Genomic DNA, 24,778 nt, shown 5'->3' on the forward strand with positions numbered 1-24,778 from the left:
AAGAAAGAAAGAAAGAAAGAAAGAAAGAAAGAAAGAAAGAAAGAAAGAAAGAAAGAAAGAAAGAAAGAAAGAAAGAAAGAAAGAAAGAAAAAAGGAAGAGAAAAGAAGTGACAAATAGAAAAGAGGAGAGAAAAAGAGGAAGAAAAAGAAAATAAGTCATTTTTACTTTTGTAAAGTAAATGTGATGTAAGGAATAGAACTTGAATTACTTTTAAAATTCTGTCAACTTTGAAATAAACACCTGACTTTGTTGTATTACAAAGTTGACCCAGGGGGCGGCTAGGTGGCACAGTGAATAGAGCACCGGCCCTGGAGTCAGGGGTACCTGGGTTCGGATCCAGCCTCAGATACTTAACACACACACACACACACACACACACACACACACACACACACACACACACACAAACCTAGCTGTGTGACCTTGGGCAAGTCAACCCCCATTGCCCTCTAAAAAAAAAAATTAAAAAAAATTTAATAAATCTCATTAAAAAAAAAAGTTGACTTAGATTCCAACAAAGCTTGTGAGTTTTTTACTATTACACAAAATATCACAGTGAAAATTAAAGAACATTGTAACATACTTGGAGCCATTAAAGATATAGATGCTGTTAGAAAAAATTGTCAGCTCACTTTTAGGAACTGAAAACAGTTATCTAGTTCCCTTCCACTTTTAAAAATATTAATATTGAACAGTTATAGAAGAAGAAAGTGTGGCCTAGTGGACAGAAAGTTGACCTCAAAGCCCAGAAGGCCCCTGTTTAAGTCTTGCCTCTTACACAGACTTGCTTCATGATCCTCTGCAGTTCTTTTAGCCTTTCAGTGCTCTAGGCAACTTTAAGACTAGGTACTATGCTGCACCACTGCACTGGGATATTTTAGGTAAATGAAGTTTCTGACAGGTTTTCTTTTGTTCATTTTGCTTTTTTAAAAAAAAAATTCTTCTCTCATTTAAAATGTCAGGCCTAAGGGAAATATAGTGCTTGGTCTGTATTGTGTCATGATTTCATTGCCAGGGCACTACTGCATTAACATTCCATCCAAGACAACATGTGCTTTGAGCCCTGCCATGCTTCAGAAGACATAATCGGCTCATTTTTTTTTTTACATAGACAAAAATCTTCCTATTGATAAAAAAAGGAATAAAAAAAAAGGATTACATATTAAATAGGTTATGGTTAAGGTTAAGTCTTGGGGGGTGGTGAATAGGGAAATCTTTCCAAGGGCCTTATTTCATGCTATGGAGAAATAAGACAATTGATTTTAAGCTTCATTTTCCTCATTTTTTTTTTGTAAACAGCATTTTATCCTTTCTTATTACATGTAAAGATTTTCCTCATTAAAAAAAGAGTTCTGTATGATAATTTCCAGAATAAAAAACAAAGAGTAATACAGAAGGTTTGGTTTGGAAAAAGAATGGCTATTATTAAAGACTGTGTCTGTCTGTCAGGTGCGGCAGCAAATAAAAGTGAAGTAAACCATCTCACATTTAGGTCAAAAGTGATGTGCTTTACAATGACTCCAGATGGAAAAATAACAATAAGGAAAGTGTGTAGGTGAGATGCCATTATAGAAAAGAGGTCCCAGTGGAGGAGAAATATGAGTGTGTAATTCTCATCACATGCCATCTGGTTGCCACAAACTTGACATTTTGCTTTGCTACATGTCCTGCATATGTTAAAAGCTAGTGATTCCATTCTATCAATCCGTGATAAACCATACTCTCCCAGGCATTTCACCACTGACTGATAGCTCATTCCAGTTACTTTCTCTTCTTCCCTGAAACCTCTATTCTATATTGATTCTACTTTTAAGGGAGAGAAATTAATTTAAAAAATTTAAGTAAAAACTTACTACTTGAAGATAGTACCTTTTCATTGACTTAGATAGTTACTGGTTTCTCTCCCTTACATTCTTTTCATAATAACAGCTCTTATACTTATGAAAAGCTTTAAGGTTTACCAAAATACATGCCTCACAATAGTGCTGTGAGGTACAGAATAAAAGAATTATTTTTCTCACTTGACACATGCCCATGGTGATACAGCTAATGTCAAAGGCAGTACTTTAACAGGGTTTTTTTTTGACTCTCAATACTATTATTTGTTCCATTAGACTACACTTTTCATAATGTAAATGATTTTTTTTCAATTTACCAATTGGATTTTTCCTTATTCTACCATCCTAATAGTCAATAAAAAGCTAACACCTTAAATAAAATAAATACCAAGTAATTGGGGCACTTTGGGGGCCATATTCATTTATACTATCAGATCATGAAGACACAATTCAATCCACTGTCATCACAGTAGCTAGTGGAGTTTTAAAGCTTTTTTATGTGTCTGATGGACCACTTTATCAGCCTGGTGAGGCCTATGGTCTCCTTCTGAAAATAAGGCTTTTAAATGCATAAAATAAAATACATAAGATTACAAAGGAAAACAAATCATATTGAAATAAAGTTGTCTTTTTTTCCCCATCCAAGTTCCTTGACTCCCTGAAATCTACTTTCAAGGGATTTCTAGACCCCAGCTCTAAAGTTCCATTAACAACTGACTCCATTGAAACAAAAATAGGCTACTTCATTTTTTCTCTTTGAGGCTGGGGAGATGGGAATGGGGAAATTGTGGACTTGTGATTTTATCAATATAAGAGACTATCTGATATGGCAGCTCTCTCAACCCATGCAAATATGTAATATTTCCATAGCACTTACCTTCTTAGAAAGCTGCCTAGGACACCACAAGGCTACTATTACTTGTCTATAGTCACAATCTATTATTTAGCAGAGGCAGGACTTGAACCCAGGTCTTCCTGACTCTAAGCTAATGTGAAGTCATGTTATTTGCTTAATTCAACAAAAATCCCTACCATGAAAAATGACAGACCAGTAAGCTAGAGCCTCTTGCACTGTTTAGAAAGTCTAGCAAATTCCATTTCTGTGGCACAGACTGCTCTGCTTTCAGATATCTGAAAGAAAGGCAATAATGAATAAGGGTTACATACTACCAACCTGTTTCATCCAGGCCTCAAATACAGTGTTAAATTTACACCAACCAAAGGGAAGCAGGAAGCCATGACTTTATACTTAAAGTAATAAACTATTTGAAAGTTGCTCAAACTCCTGCTACTCTAGCAATTTAAGGAGAGTTAATGTGGATAAGATCTTCTTTATATTATACTAATAGCATATTTGTAGGTATCTGTGACACAAATTCATTTTCTTACAAATGCAACCACAAAACTAGACAAATGTGAACATCTGTTTCTGAAAGTTTTGTTCAATCAACTGGGCTGTCTAAAATAATATCACAATTATGATGTCTTCAATAGAATTTGAATGTAATTCAATTTTAAGTGTCTGCTGAGCAACTACTATGTGTTTTTTTTGGGGGGGTGTGGTAAGCAAGGGAGGTTAAGTGACATAGGGTCACACAGCTAGTAACTGTCAAGTATCTGAGGCTGGATTTGAAATGTGGTCCTGACTCCAGTCTGTGCTCTATCCACTGGGCTACTTAGCTGCACCTCCCCCCGCTTCTTTTATCTTAATGTGCTTTTCTATTCTTCATTGATATAAATGGATATAAATCTGACCTTTGACACTTACTAGACACTGTGTGACCCTGGGCAAGTCACTTAGCCCTGTTTGACTCAGTTCCTCATCTGTAAAATGACCTGGAGAAGGAAATGGCAAACCACTGCAGTATCTTTGTCAACCAAATGGGAACACAAAGAATAGGACACAACTCCAACAGCCCCAACAAAAACAAATTACAGGTAGCAGTAAGTCAAAATATCAATAGCATCAGTGTTCACTACAAAATGAAAAACTAAAAATTAAAATACACTATCATTCATAATTATGATGGAAAATCCTAAATAAAATACATAAATCAAGTTAACAATAGAAATCAAAACAGACCCCTCATCAATTTATAAACAAAAGCATGTATTTACATTTTCAAAATGAATACATGTAGAAAAATGTAGATTCTTCCAAACTGAACATTATGGTCTATAACTAAATAGAGCCAAAAAAATTAAACCATGTTCGACACTAAGTTGCATCACAACAAGTTTCATAATGTGACTGGCAGACTATGATTCCATCTTTGTGGAAGCATCCCAACATTTCAATATGCTAATGCGACTTTTCTTAAGGATGGTATTGCTGTTGTTCAGTTTTTCCATCATGACCCTGTGGAACATACTATCCATTGGAGTTTTCTTGGCAAAGATATTGGAGTGGTTTGCTATTTCCTTCTCCAATGCATTATGACAGAGGTTAAGTGACTTGCTCAGGGCCACACTGCTAGTAAGTATCTGATACTGTTTTTTCAACTCAGTTCTTCCTGACAGCAGGCCTAGCACTCTATTGAGCCACCTAGCTGCTAAGCATGGCATTACCTTCATCTTAATTTAATCAAATTGGTGGATGGCAGCCTACTAATTTTACAATGGAAGAAGCCATCTCATAACTAAGTAAGCAGTTCATACAACTGTGCATTTTGGAGAGATGAAGTCTGATTCACATTACAGGACTATACCCAGCACAATGGACACCAATATTCCAAAAAAGTTCTGCCTCTGAGTGGATGACTCTACCCTTTCATTACTGTCATCACAGATTATGTACCTTTTCACTCTATAAGAGTTCTAGATTATTTTATTGTGTTTTGAACAAAATCACAGCTTTATCTACATACCAAAGTTACAGATCTACAAAAACTAATGACCAAGATTTTGCTTTAGAAAAGGATGTTCTTAAATTGTTAGGATAACCCATCAATTATTTTCCGTCAGTATCTTAGGAAATCATCTATTATGATTTTTTTTAAGACTATCAAGATAAGAGCAGTCTGAAATAGGCCAAAATTTTTCATAGAAGCACTTTTTTTTTACAGCCTACCTCTGACATGACTTCTCTTTTGACTATATTAGCAGCTTAATTTTTACATAAAAATGTCTCCTTTAAAGAGACATTGCTAACCTCCATTTACTATGGTTTAACATTTGTTTTCAAACTGTTTTATGCTAAAAATACAGGAGAGAAACATCTCTCCTCTGTCCTACTTGTAACTTGCAGTATGTGTGTGTGTGTGTGTGTGTGCACATGCATGCACACAACACAAAGAATAATTTAGCTATCTCAGGGCTTCATTTCCAAATTCTACTTGTTAACAGGGATAGAGAATTTACCTGTAATTATTTTATACCCATATAGTGAACTCCTGGATACAGCCATATAGTGAACTCCTGGATACAGAAATTCTACCAAGTCAGGTTAGCACCTAGAGTACTGAAAGATTAAGAGAATCACCCAGCATCATACAGGCAGTATGTGTTAGAGGCAGGACATGATCTCAGATCTTCCCGGCTCTGAAGTTGGCTTTCTTTCTTTCTTTCGCTCTTTCTTCCTTGTTTCCTTCTTTCTTTCTTTCTCCCTTCCTTTCTTTCTCATTCTGTCTTTCATTTATTAATAAAATTATATATACAATATTATTACATAAAAATATTACATATAATTATACACTACTATATTATTACATATATGTAAAATATCACATAAAGTGTATTTTAAAACTTTGTGTGTACATGTGTGTATATGTGTACATATATTTGTATATATTTTACATATGTATGTATACACATACAAAGAAATACAGATAGGCATTGAAATTAATCAACAAAATAACATATATCAAAGATCAACATATAAGAAAAATGTATCTAGATCTGTTACCTGGAAGACTTTTTTCTTGAATATGGGTTGTTCATCAGAACAAAATGGTGTTTACTCACCTTAGTAAAGTGATCAATTATTTTCTTTTTTTTTTGGCGGGCAATTGGGGTTAAGTGACTTGCCCAAAGTCACATGGCTGGTAAGTGTGTTAAGCGTCTGGGGTCAGATTTGAACTCAGGTCCTCCTGACTTCAGGGCCGGTGCTCTATTCACTGCGCCACCTAGCCACCCCATGATCAATCATTTTCATGTTGACTTTTACGTCTGGCTAATAGTTGGAGTTCTTTCTAGCAATCACAACAAGTTAGCTGAATGAAACAAAAACTACAGCTGTTCTGATGCTTCTGTTGGGTAGTACAGTGGAAAGAGTATTGCTGTGAAGTCAAAGCCTGGGCTTCAAATATTATCACCTCTTGTGTGACCTTGGATAAGTCACTGAGTGGCTCTGGGTCTCCATTTCCTTATCTTTAAAACAAAGGAGTTGGACTAGAGGTCCTTTGTGGTCTTTACCAACTCTATATCCATTATCTTATTATTAGTGGACATTAGGCTTCAGCTAAGATATACACACACACACACACATACACACACATACATGTACACATAATTCCACTATTTACAAAATGAATGCTACACAAGTTTCTTCTTTTGCAGGCCTCTCTTCTGTCTATACTGTCAGCCTTAGTTATCTTAAAAATTCTCAGGTCTTAAATTTTTACCTCTGTGCCTACAATTCCCAAATACATCTCAACCCTAAACCTTTCCAGGGTGTCAGTCTCATATTTCCCATTACTTGCTGAGCTGTTGCACGGATTAAATGAGATGCTATATGACATATGCTTTGCAAACTTCAAAATGCTACATAAAATCTTTATTATCTGTATCTAGATAACCCATCAACATTCAAAGTCGATATATGAAGAACTGAATTAACTGTCTTCCCACCTAAACTTTTCCCTCTTTGCCCATGATCCTGTTAAAGGCATCATGATCCTGTCACAGAAATTATGGAGCCAAAATCATTTTTCATCCTTCCCTGTCTTTTACTTCCAACCAGATGCTAAGAACTATCATTACTATCTCCGCAACCTCTCATATCCAGCATTTCCTCTCTACTACTACAACCATGCTAATTTAGTCATTTATTTCTTTTTACATAAATTACTGCAAAATCCAGTTTTCTTGCCTTATCCTTCCTTTATACAATGTTATGATTGTTACTCTACTAAAAAAAATAGTGGCTCCCTATTACCTATGGTGTGAAGTGTAAGCAACTGAACACCAAGGCCCACTAAAGAATGGATCCAACTTCCTTTTCTAGCTTTATGTCTTATATACTCAATATTTCAGCCAAATTAGATTTTCCATTTCCAGGGCGGCTAGGTGGAGCAGTGAATAGATCACCAGCCCTGGAGTCAGGAGGACCTGAGTTCAAATCTGACCTCAGACACTTAACACAAAAAACTAACTGTGTGATCTTGGGCAAGTCACTTAACCCCAATTGCCCTCCAAAAAGAAAAAGTAAAAAAAAGATTTTCCATTTCCCATTCTCACGTCATTTCCCACATCTGTGCCTTTGCTTAGTCTAGCTCTTAGGCATAAAATGTACTTTTCTACCTTTCTTCTTCATCTCCATATCTGCTGGTGCTCCTCCTTCAGTTCAAAGCCCAACTCGAGAGGCCACCTCTTCAATGGCACCCCACCATTAAAAACTATTCTCTCCCTCAAACTGCTCATAGAACTTCCCTCAGGTCCCTCCTTTGCACTTCCTACTCTCAAATACAGCACTATTACATGCATATTTATCCTTTCGTTAGTAAATAAGCTCCTCCCGATCCAGACCCCCAGGGGTATATCTTTGTATCTGAGAGTCTAGCACAGGGTCTAGCATGTAACAGGTCCAGAACTGGTTGAACTGAATGGATTCTGCTCTGCATTTCTATATGTACTATATATAGGCTTAAAACAAAAACTTATCAATTACTGAGAAAATCTCCACCCCAGGTCACAATGAATGCTCCCAGATTCATTTGTTTATACTTTTTATATACAAGTACTGCACACAAGACACAATGCTAGGCACTAAAGGCAGAAAACACAAGTTTTGCACTCATAGAGCTAATAATGGCAGTGAGGCTTTTATAAAAAAAAAATGAAGTTTATGAATATTGATTTGCCTTAAGTAAAAGCTCCAAATAAGCCTAATTTAAGCACATTTATTGGTTCATGAACATAGGGTCATAGCTTTAACGATGGAAGAGAAGCCTTATTTTACAGAGGAGAAAACTGAGGCTTTAGAACATTAAGGGACTTGTTCAGGGTCTCAGAAGTAGTAAACCGCAGAGCTTCTTTATATCCTAAAAAGAATATTAAGATTACCCCCTCATTTCTAGCTCCCTAATGATGCTTTCTTTTGATCCTGTCTCAATAAAAGAAAGGATAAGGTTCACTATTAGCTTTGAGAATAGAAGAAGATTCCAGCTGATGTCCAACCTAAACCTGAACTTCATTCAATATAGGCTGGCCAGTCAGTCAACAAGCATTTATTGAACACCTACTATATGCCAGGCACTGTGTTAAGTGTTGGGGATACAAAGAAGGTAAAAGACAGTTCCTGCTTTTAAAAGCATCTCCACATTGTAACAAATGTGTTTCTCATTAAAACTATTAGCTTTTATGGAAAAAAAAATCACTATAGTCAAACCTTTTCAAATTTATTCTGCCTTTGCAGTCTCTACCTCTGATATGTTTGGTTTTGCTAGTACATCTATACATGTATAGGTATAGCTATATTCCTACATATTATATACACATGTAGATATATTCTCATATATGTACACACATGTATGTGTATATGCATGCATGTACAAGCATATATACAAACTATATATATCACTATATATAGGTATGTCTATATATATACTGCAAAGAAAATGTAAGAACACATAGTCGGAACGATTTCCACTGAATTCTCAATTTCTGGTAGACTATGAGGGGAATAAATATATATATTTTTTTCATTTTTGTACTCAGTGCAAAGCACAAGAATTTTCATAAAATCAGCATTTAATAAATGTTTATTGAATTGTTAAAGTGAATATATTTTACAATTCCATTGTAGCCCAATGGAAGTTGTAATGAATGGAAGTATCTACTGTACTTTGTGTGGTTATCACAATAGGTTACCAGAGAGTTGTAAATTCACCTTCTTTATATGACTTTTAAAATGAGTTTTTATTTTGTTGAGGGTTTGGGTTTCGATTATTCCTAAAAGCAGGGAAATTAATTAGATGGCACCAAAACTTTTTTTTAGCTTTGTGATTTATAATGTGGGAAGAGTGATTTTTCCCAAAAATCCTAATTTTTCCATTTTGTGTATATGTGTCTTTAATGTCTTTTAGGCATACCAATAAGAGGAGAACAAGGTCTTCCTGGACCACCAGGCCCCACAGGCCCCCGTGGACAGCCTGGACCTTCTGGACCTCCAGGAAAGCCAGGCTATGGAAGCCCAGGGCCTCAAGGGCAGCCGGGTATGCCAGGACCACCAGGACTCTCTGCAGTTGGGAAACCAGGCTTGCCAGGTCTCCCAGGAAAGCCAGGTGAGAGAGGACCATATGGAGAGAAAGGAGATGTTGGACCTGCTGGTTTACCAGGGCCAAGAGGACCGCCGGGACCTTCTGGAATTCCTGGTCCGGCTGGGCTATCTGTTCCAGGCAAACCAGGACCACAAGGACCAACAGGGGCCCCAGGACCAAGGGGTCTTCCTGGAGAAAAAGGTGTACCAGGCATCCCTGGTATGAATGGACAGAAGGGGGAAAATGGATATGGAATTCCTGGAAGACCAGGTGAGAGAGGCCATCCAGGTCCACAGGGTCCCATGGGGCCTCCAGGGCTTGCTGGAGTAGGGAAAAGGGGAGAAAATGGATTTCCAGGACAGCCTGGTGCTAAAGGAGACAGAGGTTTCCCAGGGGAAATAGGACCACCTGGCCTACCAGGTCCCCAAGGTCCTCGTGGAGAACCCGGAGCAGCAGGAATAGGAAAGCCAGGAATCAATGGAGCACCAGGATTGCCAGGAACACCTGGAGCCAAAGGTCTTCCAGGAGCTCCAGGAATAGCGGGCATGCCAGGTACTCCTGGATTTGGTAAACCAGGCTTACCCGGGATGAAAGGGCAGAGGGGACCTGAAGGCCTTCCGGGGGCTCCAGGAGTCAAAGGGGAACAAGGTCCAGCAGGCCACCCAGGGGAACCAGGCTTGGATGGGCCCCCAGGACACATGGGACCCCAAGGACCAAAAGGAATACCAGGTAACCATGGCATTCCTGGTTCTAAAGGGGAGGCAGGACCAATAGGCCCAGCAGGGTACCCAGGTGCCAAGGGAGAGAGAGGCCTACCTGGGTTAGAAGGAAAACCAGGTTACCCAGGAGAACCAGGTCTCAATGGTCCCAAGGGAAACCCAGGTTTACCAGGCCCAAAAGGGGACACTGGACTGGGGGGTTCTCCTGGTTTACCAGGCCCCGTAGGAGCAGCTGGAGCAAAGGGGATACCAGGACACAATGGTGAGCCAGGTGCTAGGGGAGCCCCTGGAATACCAGGAACAAGAGGCCCAATTGGGCCACCAGGAATTCCAGGATTCCCTGGGACTAAAGGAGACCCAGGAAGTCCAGGCCTGCCTGGCCCAGCTGGTATTGCAACTAAAGGACTCAATGGCCCAATGGGGCCACCAGGGCTACCAGGTCCAAGAGGCCATAATGGAGAGCCTGGACGCCCAGGGCCCCCAGGACCTCCAGGCCCACCAGGTCAAGCAATCACGCCAGAGGGCTTTATAAAAGCTGGACAAAGGCCAAGCTTATCAGGGACACCTCTAGTAAGTGCAAATCAGGGTATAACAGGAATGCCTGTGTCAGCTTTCACAGTTATCCTCTCCAAAGCCTACCCAGCAATAGGTACCCCAATTCCATTTGACAAAATTGTCTATAACAGGCAACAACACTATGATCCAAGAACTGGAATTTTTACCTGTAGGATACCAGGTCTATACTATTTCTCCTACCATGTACATGTGAAAGGGAATCATGTGTGGGTAGGTCTGTATAAGAATGGAACTCCCATAATGTATACCTATGATGAATATACAAAAGGATACTTGGATCAGGCTTCCGGGAGCACCATTTTAGATCTCACAGAAAACGATCAAGTATGGCTACAGCTACCAAACACAGAATCCAATGGTTTATATTCTTCTGAGTATGTTCATTCATCTTTCTCAGGATTTTTATTTGCTTTAATATAAAAATAGGCTGCATAGTTAGTCTACGTTGTCTGCTTGAAAAAGGTTTTTAATGAGGTGTTTTCCTAGAAGACACTCCCTCCCAACACTATAACTTTGTAAAAATTGACTACTTTTCAAATGTCTGGGAAATGCAAATTTACCATTAGAAACATGAGCTGAAAAATAATATAATAAATTGCAAATGAAGATCACTCTTATTTTAGGGATTTCTAGTAATTATGTTTAAGATACCCTAATGTGTTATGTGAAATCATGTGATATTGTGAAATTTAACTCTACCTGTACTGTAATTCACTAAAAGAAACATAGCCTCAAAATGGAATTATCTTTTAGAGACAAGAAGTTTCTAGAATGAAAGTAGATAAATTTACATAATAGTCTTCAGGAGATTCATTTTAACTATCAGAAACTGCTGAGTTTATCCAAATCTTTTATATAAATTCTTAACACTACAACAAAATGTAACTTTGGAACTTTCAAGCTTAAAAATAGAGCTAATTTAAACACCTTTTTCCCCACAATGTGCATGTTCCTTATCTGTCTAAAAGCAAATTAAACAAAAACTTCAAATTTTAAAGGAAGAACACCTTTAAGGCCCACACTGAAAATGTTTTGAACTTAAAATATATAAAACAATCTACAAAATGTGTCTTAAAAGTGAAATATATACCAACATCCAAATTATATTTGAAAAGAGAAAAGTTGGCCCTTTGATTGATGGCTTTACAAAAAAAAAAAATTAATGTAAAAAAAAAATCCAAACACAAAAATAAGAGTCTTAGAAGAAAAAGATTTTTAGTCCAAGACGAATTTGATTTCAGAAATTTGACAATATCTTTCAAAACATGCCAAAATCTAACCACTAACATTAGCACATTTTGGAGACATTTAGAAAAAGGTACTGTATATCACTAGTAAACTTGAACACACAAATTTGAAGGGCGCTGTACCCTACAGCACTTTCTGATGATGCATTCTGAGAAGGGTGCATTCAAATGTTTCCCTACAATGGTGCTTGTATGAATAATAAAGTAAAAGTGTTCTAGTCAAACTGAAAACCCAAAAAACCCTACTACATTAAACCATTTCTGCTATACAAGGTGCTTATTCTTCAACCACCTCAAAAATTCATTTGGTAGCTGAGAAGTCTTCTTACTTGCTACCTTCAAAGTATGGAAAGAAGTCCTGTGACAAGATGACCCTCTCAAGTTAAGAATGTGAAATGGTGGTATTTCCTTCCAATTCATTTAAGGCAGTTGGTGCAGATGAAAGCTATGTGCAATCAATTGGTTCACATGATTACTGTTTTTGTCATTGGAAAGTACCTTTTATTACTTGGTTCCTTGGCTTTATTATGTGAAATATTTTGTTCATTGGATACTTTTTACAAATGAAATGTCTTAAGTATTTACAGTACGTTAGTCTACTTCATGTCTTCCATTTACATGAATTTCAGTGGAATTACAACTAGCATCAAAGGCTTCAACAGTCCAAATAGAGCTTATTTATGCTCTGTATTATATTTGTATAGTGCTGTTTCAAAAATCCCATGACAAACCTGAATCTTTTGAAAGCACAAATGCTTTCACCTGCTCTTTAATTATACTGCAATAAAACCAAGAGAATGGATTTTTATGTCGAATTCATCTGAAACCAGCACATTTGCTATTCTAATGTGTTCTTTCAATGCTTTTTGTTTTTCAAAGTTAACAGAATGTAAACCAATAAACTGGTGGACATCTTTAAAAGCTGACTTGGGACATGCTTCTTTATTGACACTCATCTGTTACCACAAATGCTGCATTTTGACTTGATAACAAATAAAAGCAATTAGTCAATTAAAAACTGTCATCAACTATAATAAAAGAATGGTGAAGTCCTGAGCCATACAGTTGTTGAGAAATTAACACTCAAATGCCCACAGCTAAGTGCAAAGAAGTTGGCCTTCTCACCCCCACCCCCCAAAAAACTTCTCTCACCTCCAAGTTACCAAGAGCAGCCTAGCAAATTCAAAAGTAATACACAATTGAGAGTCACTAAAAGTAGAAACACCCAAACTCAGAAAGGTGGCAAAAGTACAGGCCCAGGTGTATCATTTTCATTTCTGATAGCCTATCACAAAAATAGGAAACAATGAAACAAAACAATTTTTAAAAAGTAAATAACTGACAATTGGCAAAGGCTGGCAGACCCTTGACATGTACAAGTTAATACTGTGTTAACATTCACAATTCATCATCTTCAGGTATTACTACCCTTGTTGTGGGTCAGCCAACCTTCTTTCTCAAGTAAGAGTGGCTGGTTTCTCATGAGCAGACACTTTTCCAGAGGCTGCCCTGGTACTGAACCAGATGTACATGTCCATGCCAACAGTCATAGCAATCCTAAATCTGATGCTCTGGCCAGGAAATATCAAAATCAAGGCACTCACACTAGTGAGCACACCAGCAATATCAGTAGCCACCTACTCAAAATATGTTAGGGAGACTGAGAAAACAGCAATTGTTACAACACATTCAGTTCACAAAAAGATTAACCAATTAAAGTAAACGTAATACTGAATATAACATTTAAATAATGCCAATCTAATTAAGAGAAACAATAAAAGTAACTTCTAATTAAGTTGCCAAAAATTTTGAATAACATTCCAAGGAACTCACCTTTAAAAGCTGTTGTTTTATAATTATGGTGTATACTAGCAACAATATCCTTCCAAAAATCAAATGTTTCCAGGTTATTTTTCTGTAGAGGATCCAAAAAAGAAAAACAAATCAGTATCCTAATTTGTATATACAGGAAAAAAAAATGGTGCCTATGCAAATAACTCTAATTCTGTGTCCTACAGCAGAGATGCTAATATTTTAAAACAATAATCTTTCCCATCAATTGGGCAATTAGCAAAAAGTTGACAATTACCAATCAAAAACAGGATGGTCAAAAACAGATACCTGTGTATGTGACTGGTTGAGCTGTGAATTGGCCTAAATATTCTAGAAAGCAATTTAGAACAATGGAAAGAAAATGACCAAGTGACTCTTTCATCTTGAGGTCCCTACTGTGAGTCAAGTACCAGTATATCTCAAGTAGGTCAATGATAAAAAAAAAAAAAGAAAATGTTTCTTACAGCACTTTTTATAGTTGCAAAGAGCTGGAGATGAAGATTGGGGAATGGATAAACAAATAGATTAACATGATAGAATCAATCCATCAACAAGCATTTATGAAGTGCTTAATATGTGAAAAGGACTGTGTTAAGTTCCAGAGATAAAGGGAAAAAAATGAAATTATTCCTGACCCAAAGAGTGTACATTCTAACTGGGGAGACATAGCATGGATGTGCATATGTGTTTGTATGGATACTTACATACATGCACACGGAAGTTAAACAAAATGAACACAAAGTAGTTTGAAGAGGCTCCTAATAGAGCTGGTTGGGTCTAGGAAAGAATTTATAAAGAAGGTGGAATTTGAGCTACACTTGAGGCATTCCAGGAGGCAGAAGCAAGGAAGCACAATTTGCCAGGCATGGTGATCAACCAGGAAAAAGGCAAGAAGGAAGCCGAGAGAATATCATGTGTGAGGGACAGCAATTAGGTCAGAATGGCTGGAAACCAGAACGTGCAGGGGAAAAGAAATTTGTAAGAACACTGGAAAGTTAAGAGTTTTAAATACCAGACAAGAGTTTATATTTGATACTAGAGGCAACTGAGAATCATTTGGCTTTCTTGAGTAGGAGGAGATGTGATCAGATCTGTGTTTTAAGAAAATCATTTTGACAGCTAAGTGGAAGAAAAAAGGGAGTAGGGAGAGAAGCTTGAGGAACGAAATGGCTACTCCAACAGTTTAAATGAAAGGGTGAGGATGGTCTAAATCCAAGAATAGCAGCTATATGAATACAGAGTATATTTATGGAAGAGAAGATATGGAGTCAGAAACAAGATTTTGCAACTAACTGATTATATAGAATGAGTGAAAGTGAGGAGTCAAGGACGACACCAAAATTGCAAAACCAGGTGACCAGAATGGTGGTATACTCAATACTATTAGGGAAATTTACAAGAGGGACAAGTCTGGTGGAGAAGTCAATGAATTTAGATTTGGACATGCCATGTTTAAGATAGATGGCAACGCGACATTCATTTTGAAGGAATGCAAAAGGAAATTTGTGATGTAGGATGTGAGTCCAGGAGAGAGACCAAGAATGGATCTTCTACACAGTCATCTACATAGCATTAATTGAACTCAGGAGAGCAGATAAGTACACCAAGTGATAGGATGTAGAAAAGAAAAAAGGAAGACAACAAAAAAGGCTTGGGCTATAATCATAGTTAGAAGAGACTGAGAAGAAGCAGAGGTTGGAAAAGTACCTGAGAAAGTAACACTGTAAAACCCTAGAGAAAAGATGGTACAAAGGAGAAAGTAATTAACAGCATCAAATCCTGCAAAGTTCAAGAAAGATGAGGACAGAAAAAAAGGCCATTTGAACTGGCAATGAGAAATCATAAGTAACTTTGGAGAGAAGTTTCAGAGTGATAAGGTAGAGTCAAATTGCAGGGGGTAAAGAACAAAGAGAAGAGGAAACTGAGGCACCAAAAAGACATCTTTTCCAAGGACTCTGGCTGAGAAAGAGAGGAAAGATATAGGGATTTAGTGATTTTTTTTTAAGTGAGGGAGAATGTGGCCATATCTGTAGATAGCAGGGAAGGAAATCTATAAAAGGAAAGTTTAAAGGTATGAGGGTGGAGATGATAGTAGGGGCAGGTTTCTCTGAATCCCAATCATTTGTTATTTCTTATGAAGCAATATTTTATTACATTCAAATATCACAATTTATTCAACCATTCCCCAACTGAACGGCACCTGCTTTATTTCCTGTTCCTTGCTTCAAAAGTGATGCTTATAAATATATGTGAATATTTGGGTCTTTCCCCTCTGTATTTGATCTCTTTGAGTTATATAAGTACTAGTGGTATTGACAAGGCAAAAACTATATACAGTTTATTAATGTTTTTGCAGAAGAGGAAGCATAGTTTCAAATTGCCTTCCAGAATGGGTGGACCAATTTGTAGCTCCATCAATAATGTATTACTGTACCTATTTTCCTACATCCCAACATCTTTTTTTTGGGGGTGCTGGAGGGTGTCATCTTTGCCAATTTTATAAGTGCAAGGTGGTGCTTCAGAGAAATTTTAGTTTTCATTTCTATTATTAGTTATTTGGGGGCATTTTTATAGAGCTGTTGATATCTTGCATTTCCTCTTTTGAGGCTTTCATGTTCATATCCTTTGACCATTGGGGAATTGTTGGAGAACCACTCTTGTTGTTCTTATATGTTTGTATCAGTTCTCTAAACAACTCAGATGACAGATCTTTACAGGAAAAATTCACTGCAGATGTTTCCCCCGGTTTATTGCTTCTCTTCTATTGTTTGTACCCGACATCAAAATCGCGCATTTTCTCCGCTACGATCAGAGGTCTCTGTCCCCTGTTTGATCACAAACTCATCTTATAATCCACATTTATGGAAAGTACGTCCTTGCCTTCTCTATCTGTTTCTACCTAAGTCAGGTATCCAGTTTGAACTGAACAATAGATAGCATTAGAGGTTAATCTAGGCCTAATTTGTTCCAGACTGCCTTCCAATTTTCCCAGCAGTTTTTGTCGAATACTCTAGTAGCTGGTGTCTTGGGGTTTATAGAACACGAGGTAAGGATGCTAATGGGCTCTCTGTAACCTTCTAAAGATTATTTACAGTGGTTCAACAATCACACCTGCCATTTCTTTCAGTCCCCTGATATATTCATCTAGGACTGGTAACATTAATTCTTCAAGGACAGGTAGGGTTTTTTTTTAATCTCTTTATCTTGAATTTCAGGTCCCCGATACGAAATATTTTTCTTTTACTTTTCTTTGCAATCCAGAGATGATTTTACACAGGAGAGAAAGTAAAAAGTGAAATAACATTTGATTTCAAATACTTTCATTTGCTCCTCCTTTCCCACCTTCAGCTCCCATTTTTGTGTTATCTTCCCCCAAAAGAATGTAAACTTCTTACACACAAACATAAAAACAAAGATCAGGAGTAGAATAGGGAAAGTATATGTCTATATATGTATGTGTGTGTATGTGTTTATCTATATCTATACCTAAACATACCTGAGTTTAATTGTAGTCTCCTGGGGCGGGAAGCAGAGGAGAAAAAAGAGGAAAAAAGAACAAAATAAAAAGTGCACAGCAGAGAACAAAAGAAGCAAATGGAAGCAAAGGTGGACAGTTTTCAACACAAGAAGTAGTATTTATTAGATAGGTTTTCTTGAAATGGAAATTTGATGCTATATATTTTGAATCCTCTATTATGTTCTGCTGTACGTATGACATACTCTTTAAAATTTTTTATTTTTTAATATTTAAGTTTATAATGTTTCTTTTTCTTTTTTCTATTGTGTATTTAAGTTTTAGCGTTTAAGTCTAGAATTTTTAAGAATGGAAAAAAAAGAATGTAAAATCCTAGAGGGCAGGGATTATCTTTATGTTTCTATGAATATTCCCAGTGCTAATCAGAGTTCTTGGCACATGGTAAGTACTCAAATGCTGTTTTCCTTTCTTCTTTCTTTCCTTCCCTCTCTTTCTCCTCCTTCTTTCTTCCTCCCTTTTTCCTTGTCATTCCCTCCTTCCTTTCTCCCACTCACTCTTTCCTTCCTGTAATCTCACATCTATCCTGAGGTAATGTTCCTATCACTTCTTTGATCAACATCTTTTCTACAGAATAAAGTTTTTTAAAGCACTTTGGCTTGTATTTAGTTTCCTTTTGGCTTAATTCTGAGATTCAGTGCTCCTGACTTTATTCTTGGACACGTATTGTTACCCTCTTATATTCATCCCCTATTAAACAGCATTGCTTCTATCTTCTAATTTAAAAAAAAATTTAAATATTTAATATATATATGTATATATCATGGTCCAAAACAGTAGTCAATAATTCCCTTTTGCATTCATACTGCTCTCTTTAAATAGCTTCCTTATCAATTTTTTTATCCTCAGAATTCCATTCTTTAGAGTTTTGCAAGTCTTTCTAGGTTGACTTCCTCTGTAGAATTTTAGTCTGTGGAATCCTACTCACCCTCTCTCTGAACCATTTGAAATCTGCTCTCCCCCTATTTAGGATATGTGTCATTTAGGCCTGGCTTTCCTTTAAGAGAAATATCACGAGGGATCTCTTACTGTCAATACTCCTATTATTGTTTCTAATTCACCTGCATTTCATTTTTTGTTGGTCAGAATTGGGCCTTCAATAGCAGTTCCCCTCATCAACTTCATTTTTTTGAGAATGAAATTAATCATTATGGTAAGCCAAGAAGTTATCAGCTGCTCCTAGTCTGGCAAAGAAAGAACTCCAGCAGATGTCTGGATAAAGTTTGGCATCATCACCACATCATACCTCTGGGTCAGACTCATAAGCCGTTTCCTGAACTCCTTAGCTATTTTCTTTGTCTTGGTGGTCTAGAGTATACCATCATAACAATATTGCTTCTCTTTCCTTTTCTATTAATACTTATGCAAATTTCTCCTCCATGTTTCCCCCCTCACATTGCCAGATACCCTTAGGTCAGTTGACCTTTTTATACATGTTATCAATTTTATACATACAGTGGTAGCCTGCATACCTTTATTTATTCTGTTTGATGACCCAGTATCTTTCCAGAACTATATTCCAGATATGGGTCCCACCATACGAGGTCTCAGTAATGCTTAGAGTATGAAATTTGACCTTTTAGCATTTGTGTCTGTAGTTCCTTTGCTTACTGCCTGTACTTTCTGCATGTATACACACACACACACACACACACACAAACACACACATATATATGTAATAGGTACCTGAGGTCATGGATTTTATTTCTTGGATTTTGTATTTTGTAAACTGTTGGGTGACTTAACTGCTATTCTTCTCCTTGTGTTGTAGCTACTATCCAAGGGATCTAGCTTGCTGTAAGTAATTACAGGCATTCTTCTTTCTTCATCCCTTTTCATTTTAAATCCCTTTTGATTACAGAGGCAAGACTCCAGATAAATGCATTTTTGTCAGCCCTTTTCTGGATGTGTGCCATCCCTAGCCAAGAGCCCATCATAACCCAAAGTATGTGATTTTAAATCACATTCTCCAATACCACATTTCTAATCATTTATTCATTTCCGAGCTCTGACTTTCTTCTTAAAATATTTTTATTGATCTTTTGTTTTTGCTTTTTGCACATTCCCTAATATATCCTTTTTCTCTCCTCCTCTCAGAAGGCCCAGAGAGAAGTGTAAGATAACCCAGAGGTTTTCTTCCATAAAAAATACTTTTAAAAAGGAAAAAAAAAAGAGCAGAACTAACCAGCATATCAACCATCTACCATTATATGAAGTGTCCTTACAATCATGATGACCAATTCTGCAAAGAAGGGGACAAGCTTGATTATAATTTCACTTCACACAGCTAATTGATGTTACTGTTTTTCTTTACATTTAGGTTATTGTGGTCAATATCTATATGGTTTCCCTAGTTCTGAAATAACTTTGCATCAGTTCATACACAGCTTCCCAAGCTTCTCTATATTCTTTATATTTGTTATTTCTTACAGCCCAGTAACATTCCAAACCCTAAACCTGGATTATTTCCACCATTTACCTCTTCCACTCCTACTCACATATTGCTGAACAGAGCTAAAGCAAATCCAACAACTTTCCTGTTACTATAAATTTATGTTATCTAATCTCAAATGAGCCCTCAGTGCAGCAAGGCATCATTTTACTTTTCTTAATTGATTCCATATCCCACTTTTGACAGTGGCTGTTCCAAACCTATTATTTTGTCTTTAAGTCCCCCAGAATACATACATCTATAAATGTGTATATAGAGATACACACATGTACAAGTCTGGCATAAATGTTTATTTGTGTATACACACATATACATATGCATGTGTATAGTATGTGGGTATTGTGTGTACAAATGCACACACATACACACAGATACAGATAGTAGACAAGATATCCCAAGTCTCTGTGCAGCTTTAAGCTTTAATAGCTTAATGAATATGTATGTATATATGTGTAACTAAATGATCTGTAATATTTGGAAGTAATGAAACATTATTGTATGGTAAAAAATTATATGAGAAATTCTGAGAAACAAGATATATATTAATTGAAAAAAAAATGAAATAAGCAGACCCAAAAGAGTAATAAATATACTCTTTATTTTGGAGTAACTGAAAACCAACAATTGGCCTTGGGAAGAGATAATGAAGCATACCTCCCTCCCCAGAAAGGCAAATGACCACTACAGCAAAATGTTGTATATACTGTGAGATGTGGTCACTATATCAAATGTTTTTGTGTAAGTGGGGGAAGGAAAGGGAAGGAAATCATAATTTATATAGTGTGTATTATGTGCCAGGGACTATGCTAATTCCTTTATAAATATTATCTCTTTAATTCTCATAATGACCAGAGGAGGGAGGTACTGTTATTATTCCCATTTTACAGTTCAGTAAACTGAGGCAAATAAAAGTTAAGTGACTTGCATAGGGTTGACAGCTAATAGGTGTTTGAATAGATTTGAACTTAGTCAGGCCTTCCTGACTGGAGGCCTAGTGATCCAGACACTGAGCCACCTAGCTGCCCTCCTTAAGTAAGGGTTCACTTTGAAGGAGGGAGGGAAGAGAAAGGGGATCTTTTTTGTAAAAACATCAGTTACATTAAGACAAAATGCATCATTTTTTTTGAAAGAATAAGTCATGCCAAACTGGCCTTATTTCCTGCTTACATAGGGTTATCAGATTGGTAAATCATTGGGATACTTTAGAAGCAGCTTACATAGACTTCAGGCAAAGCATCTGACAAAGTATGCATTCCTATGGACAAGATGCTGAAAATATATGCTAGGTAATGCTAGTAACACATATTCAGAACTCATTGAAAGATGAAACTCAAAGCATAGTCATCAAGAGTTTGATATTAACTTAAAAGGAGGTCTACAATGGAGTGTCAGACCACTTTGTAGGCACCAAAAGTTTACAGTGTAGAAATTTTAAAGTTCAATCACAGAAGTGAAAAGAAAAGTAAAAATGTAAACATGAAATGATAAAGGACTGAACAAGGGAAAATAGCTTATATTCTAATATGAAGAGATGATACATGTGTTTCCTATGAACCTTTTCATCATTGGAGTCATAGAGGGAGTCTAATTAGATAAGGCCTGGAAGTGGTAATGATCTTAAGAGAAGACTGAAAAGAATGGGGAAAAGGAATACACTAAGGAGGGGAAGGGGAAGGAAAGTTAGGAAAAATTATCTCACATAATCAGATTGCAAAAGTAGACATCTCCACAAACAAGAAAGAGGAGATGGGAGGAATAGTTCACACTTGAATTTCACTACAGACACACACAGATTTGGGTATGGAAAAATATTTCACTCAACAAGGAAATACAATGAAGAGAAGAGAAAAGACAGCATGAAAAGAGAATAGATTAAGGGGGAAATCAGTCCTAAGCAAAGCAAATTCTATGGATATACAAAAACATTTTATTTTCTCACACATATGCTGTGTTTTCTAAGCTATCTTTATACATTTCATTCTAGTGAGGAAATTATGAAAAAATACCAAGTCAGACTACAGTGCTTTATATTTTCTTGTTCTAAACATCTGCACCCCCTGCTGGAGATTACTATGGTTGAAAAAAACTACTATTTAATCTCTACCAAAATACTGAGAAAATATTTGGCATCTGTCTTCTTCAATCACCACTGAAATTACAAAAGAGAAAAATGCTACTAATAAATTGAATAATAAAACCTCACTTCAAAGGGAATCAATATCTCTTTAAAGTTATAGTCAAGGATTTTATATGAAAAAGCAGGCTCTGATTCAGCACTTACCCTCGTTAAGCAATCCACAATCCTGGCGCAAAGAAGGGCTCCAGGAAGGTCAAAGTAGTTGTCAAAGAAATAATATTTTGCTGGCAAAATAGTAAAATGAAAATGAGTTATTTGTTAATCAGGTATCAACATGGATATTAAACTTGTACCAAAGCCAAGAAAATGTGGCTCAGTGACAGATTCTAGATGAACTAATACTCCTTTTCCACATGGAAATTATTCCACTGAAGGCTTTATTTCTTCTAATGAAATGTCTGTCTCTGAAGGCTCAATGAACAGGCAGCCAGTCATTTGACATCTAAACCTTCTTTGGAGTTCTCCTCTTGTCCCAGGAGCTGGGTATCTTCCCCTCATTTTTCAGTTTCCTTTTGCACCCTCTCTTATCCCCTGTAACAACAAGCACCCTAGCATACCCAGGACAGCTACTAGCAAAGGTTCTTATTGATCTGCTTTTGTAAAGGAAAGCAACTTTAAAGGAGGTCAACAATCTTACTTTAATTACATATGTGTATCTATATCTATATGTAATTCATTCAGTTTAGGGGAAAAAGTCAGCACCCTGAACTTCAGAGAAAATATAAACAAAAATTACAAGCAGAAAAAATACAGACAGAAAATAACACAAATCAACTGACGTGGCTTCTAGCTGTCTGACCGAAGTTATACATACATAGTGGCCAGAGAAAGAAGCACCAACGTCTGGGTTTTCAAAGTCGGGGGACTCCTTAATGCCGACCCAGAGTCTCTTCTGGCCAAGTCACACAAAAGCTCTTCCATTGGGTGACTGAGCCCCAAAGCAAAACCTCACTTCAGGGTACATATCTGTTCTTCAGAGCCAGAGGACATCACAGCCCTCCTGACCCACTGCCTAATTACAAAGTAACAAAGGTGTGGGCCTTCCTGAAAAACAAGGCTCCCCTAATCAAGCTTCTCTTGTTGGGGAGAAGCCTATTAATAGGTGGGGAAGATCTTCAACTCTCATTAATATTATATCCCCTTAGATTATAAACTTCTCGCAGAGCAGAGAATGTGGTTCTTTTTATTAAAGTAGCTCCAGTGCCTGGCACACAGAAGGTGCTTAATAAATATTGACCAACTAAAACAAAAGCACTTGTGCAAAGAAAAGTAAAATACTATTTTTCTAAAACTGTAACTAGACTACTCAAACCTGTAACAAATCTAAAAACCAACCTATAACCCTAAAAACAAATGTAAAAACTGACCTATAATAGTCAAAGATGCCTGCAATTATTGTAAAAATTTTTCAACAGACATCCCATTTTATAGTTGGGGAAGTCTATGTAGCTGGGGAAGTCTAGACATCCCACTTATTCACCTGAGTAGCCATTCATGATCTTCTGTAATGCAGTCTATTCCTCTATGACAAAATATCCTACTACCCTACATTTCTAAGTCCATTTCTTCTGTTTCTTGAGAGGGCTCCTCTCCCCCAAATGGGGAGGGTTGTTCCCCATGGTTCTGTCCTTTTTGGCTTCTTTTTCTCTGTTATACATGAGGCAGCCTCATTCACTCCGAAGGTCTTCACTACTGTAATTATACAGATGATCCCCAAATCTGTCTAGCCCCAACCTCTCTCCTGAGTCCCACATCCACATCCCTCACCTCTTACATGAGATAAGATGCTAAGTTCCACTGAGTCTACCTCTACCAATTCTTTTACCTACATCCTTCCCCCTTAATTCCTGTTGCTACCACTCTAGTAAAAGAATGAATGAATGCATGCATGGATAAATGAAAAAGCATTTTAAGCCATAGAGATACAAAAATTAAGATGGTCTCTGGCCTCAAGTAGCTGAAATTCTAATAGTGAAAGACAACAATGGGAGAGTGAGGGCCAGGGAAAAGCGTTTTGGTCTAAGAAATTGTAGGAGGGGGTAATAGGAAAGGCACATAGGGTCGCCATGACATGAAAATGGATGGAAAACAGCACGCTGGATCTGGGTCAGGCTAGATCTAAGATACTCTCACCAATAAGACTTCGCTGCCATTCACCTGGATTAGGAAGAAGCTAGATGGCATGGTAGATAGTGTTGGACTTGGAATCAGAAAAGTCTGAGTTCAAATCTAGTCAGACATTGAATAGCTGTATAACTCTGAGCAAGTCACTTAGCCTCTGTTTGCCTTAGATTCTCCAATTTAAAATAGGAATAATAATAGCCCCTATATTCCAGGATAGTTGTGAGGATTAAATAAGATAAAATTTGTAAAGTGCTTAGTACACAAGAGTACTTAATATATGCTTGTTCTCTTCCCCTTCTCTTTCTTATTATACTAACAGGTCTTCTATTTCTATTCTCTCCCCCAACCTAAACCATCCTTCACACTGCTTGAATATTAATCATCTTATTGATCTGATCAAACTGACAAACAGTTATTACTTGCCTACTATATGCTAGGCATTGGGTACAAAGAAAGGTAAGCCAAAAAAGGACATGTCATTTCTCTGCTAAAAATATTTCACTGAGCTCCTGCTGACTAAAGATGGAACAATCTACTACTTAATGGCATTCAAGGCCCCCTAAAAATCTAATGTCACCCCAACTTTCCAGCTTTAACTTATATGATGCCACCTATGTGACACTCCAGTCAAATGACTCTCCGTCTTACCTCCTTAAAGGAGTTTCCCATTACCAGATTTTTGCTTATGTTGCTCCGTATGTCTAGAATGCCTGCTGAAATCCTAACCATCCTCAAAAAAGCAACTTATATGTCACCTCCTACATTAAACCCCCTGATTCACCCAAGCAGTGATGATCTTCCCTCTTCAAACTTTGCGTAGTACTCTGTTTACACCTTTCTT

General features: G+C 37.1%; 2 protein-coding genes across 4 annotated transcripts in view; one reads left to right on the plus strand and one right to left on the minus strand.

Annotated features, from left to right (window-relative positions):
- COL10A1 (collagen type X alpha 1 chain) overlaps positions 1 to 11,426 on the plus strand; it is a 13,504-nt gene extending 2,078 nt beyond the window's left edge. The window contains exon 2 of the mRNA XM_069077377.1: positions 9,144 to 11,426. Coding sequence (XP_068933478.1) covers positions 9,144 to 11,032 — 1,889 coding nt within the window. The 3' untranslated portion in view covers positions 11,033 to 11,426. The remainder of the gene's footprint in view (positions 1 to 9,143) is intronic.
- The window catches only part of NT5DC1 (5'-nucleotidase domain containing 1), a 260,894-nt gene that overhangs the window by 211,267 nt on the left and 24,849 nt on the right, over positions 1 to 24,778 (minus strand). For all 3 annotated transcript variants that reach the window (XM_069077013.1, XM_069077011.1, XM_069077012.1), the window contains exons 5-6: positions 21,958 to 22,037; positions 13,693 to 13,774 (exon numbers count right to left, since the gene is read on the minus strand). In XM_069077013.1, the coding sequence (XP_068933114.1) occupies positions 13,693 to 13,774; positions 21,958 to 22,037 (162 nt within the window). The remainder of the gene's footprint in view (positions 1 to 13,692; positions 13,775 to 21,957; positions 22,038 to 24,778) is intronic.

Source organism: Petaurus breviceps, unplaced genomic scaffold, assembly GCF_028583685.1.
Source record: "Petaurus breviceps papuanus isolate PSGF00001 unplaced genomic scaffold, PetGlider_PUasm1.0 90977, whole genome shotgun sequence".
Classification (NCBI taxonomy): domain Eukaryota; kingdom Metazoa; phylum Chordata; class Mammalia; order Diprotodontia; family Petauridae; genus Petaurus; species Petaurus breviceps.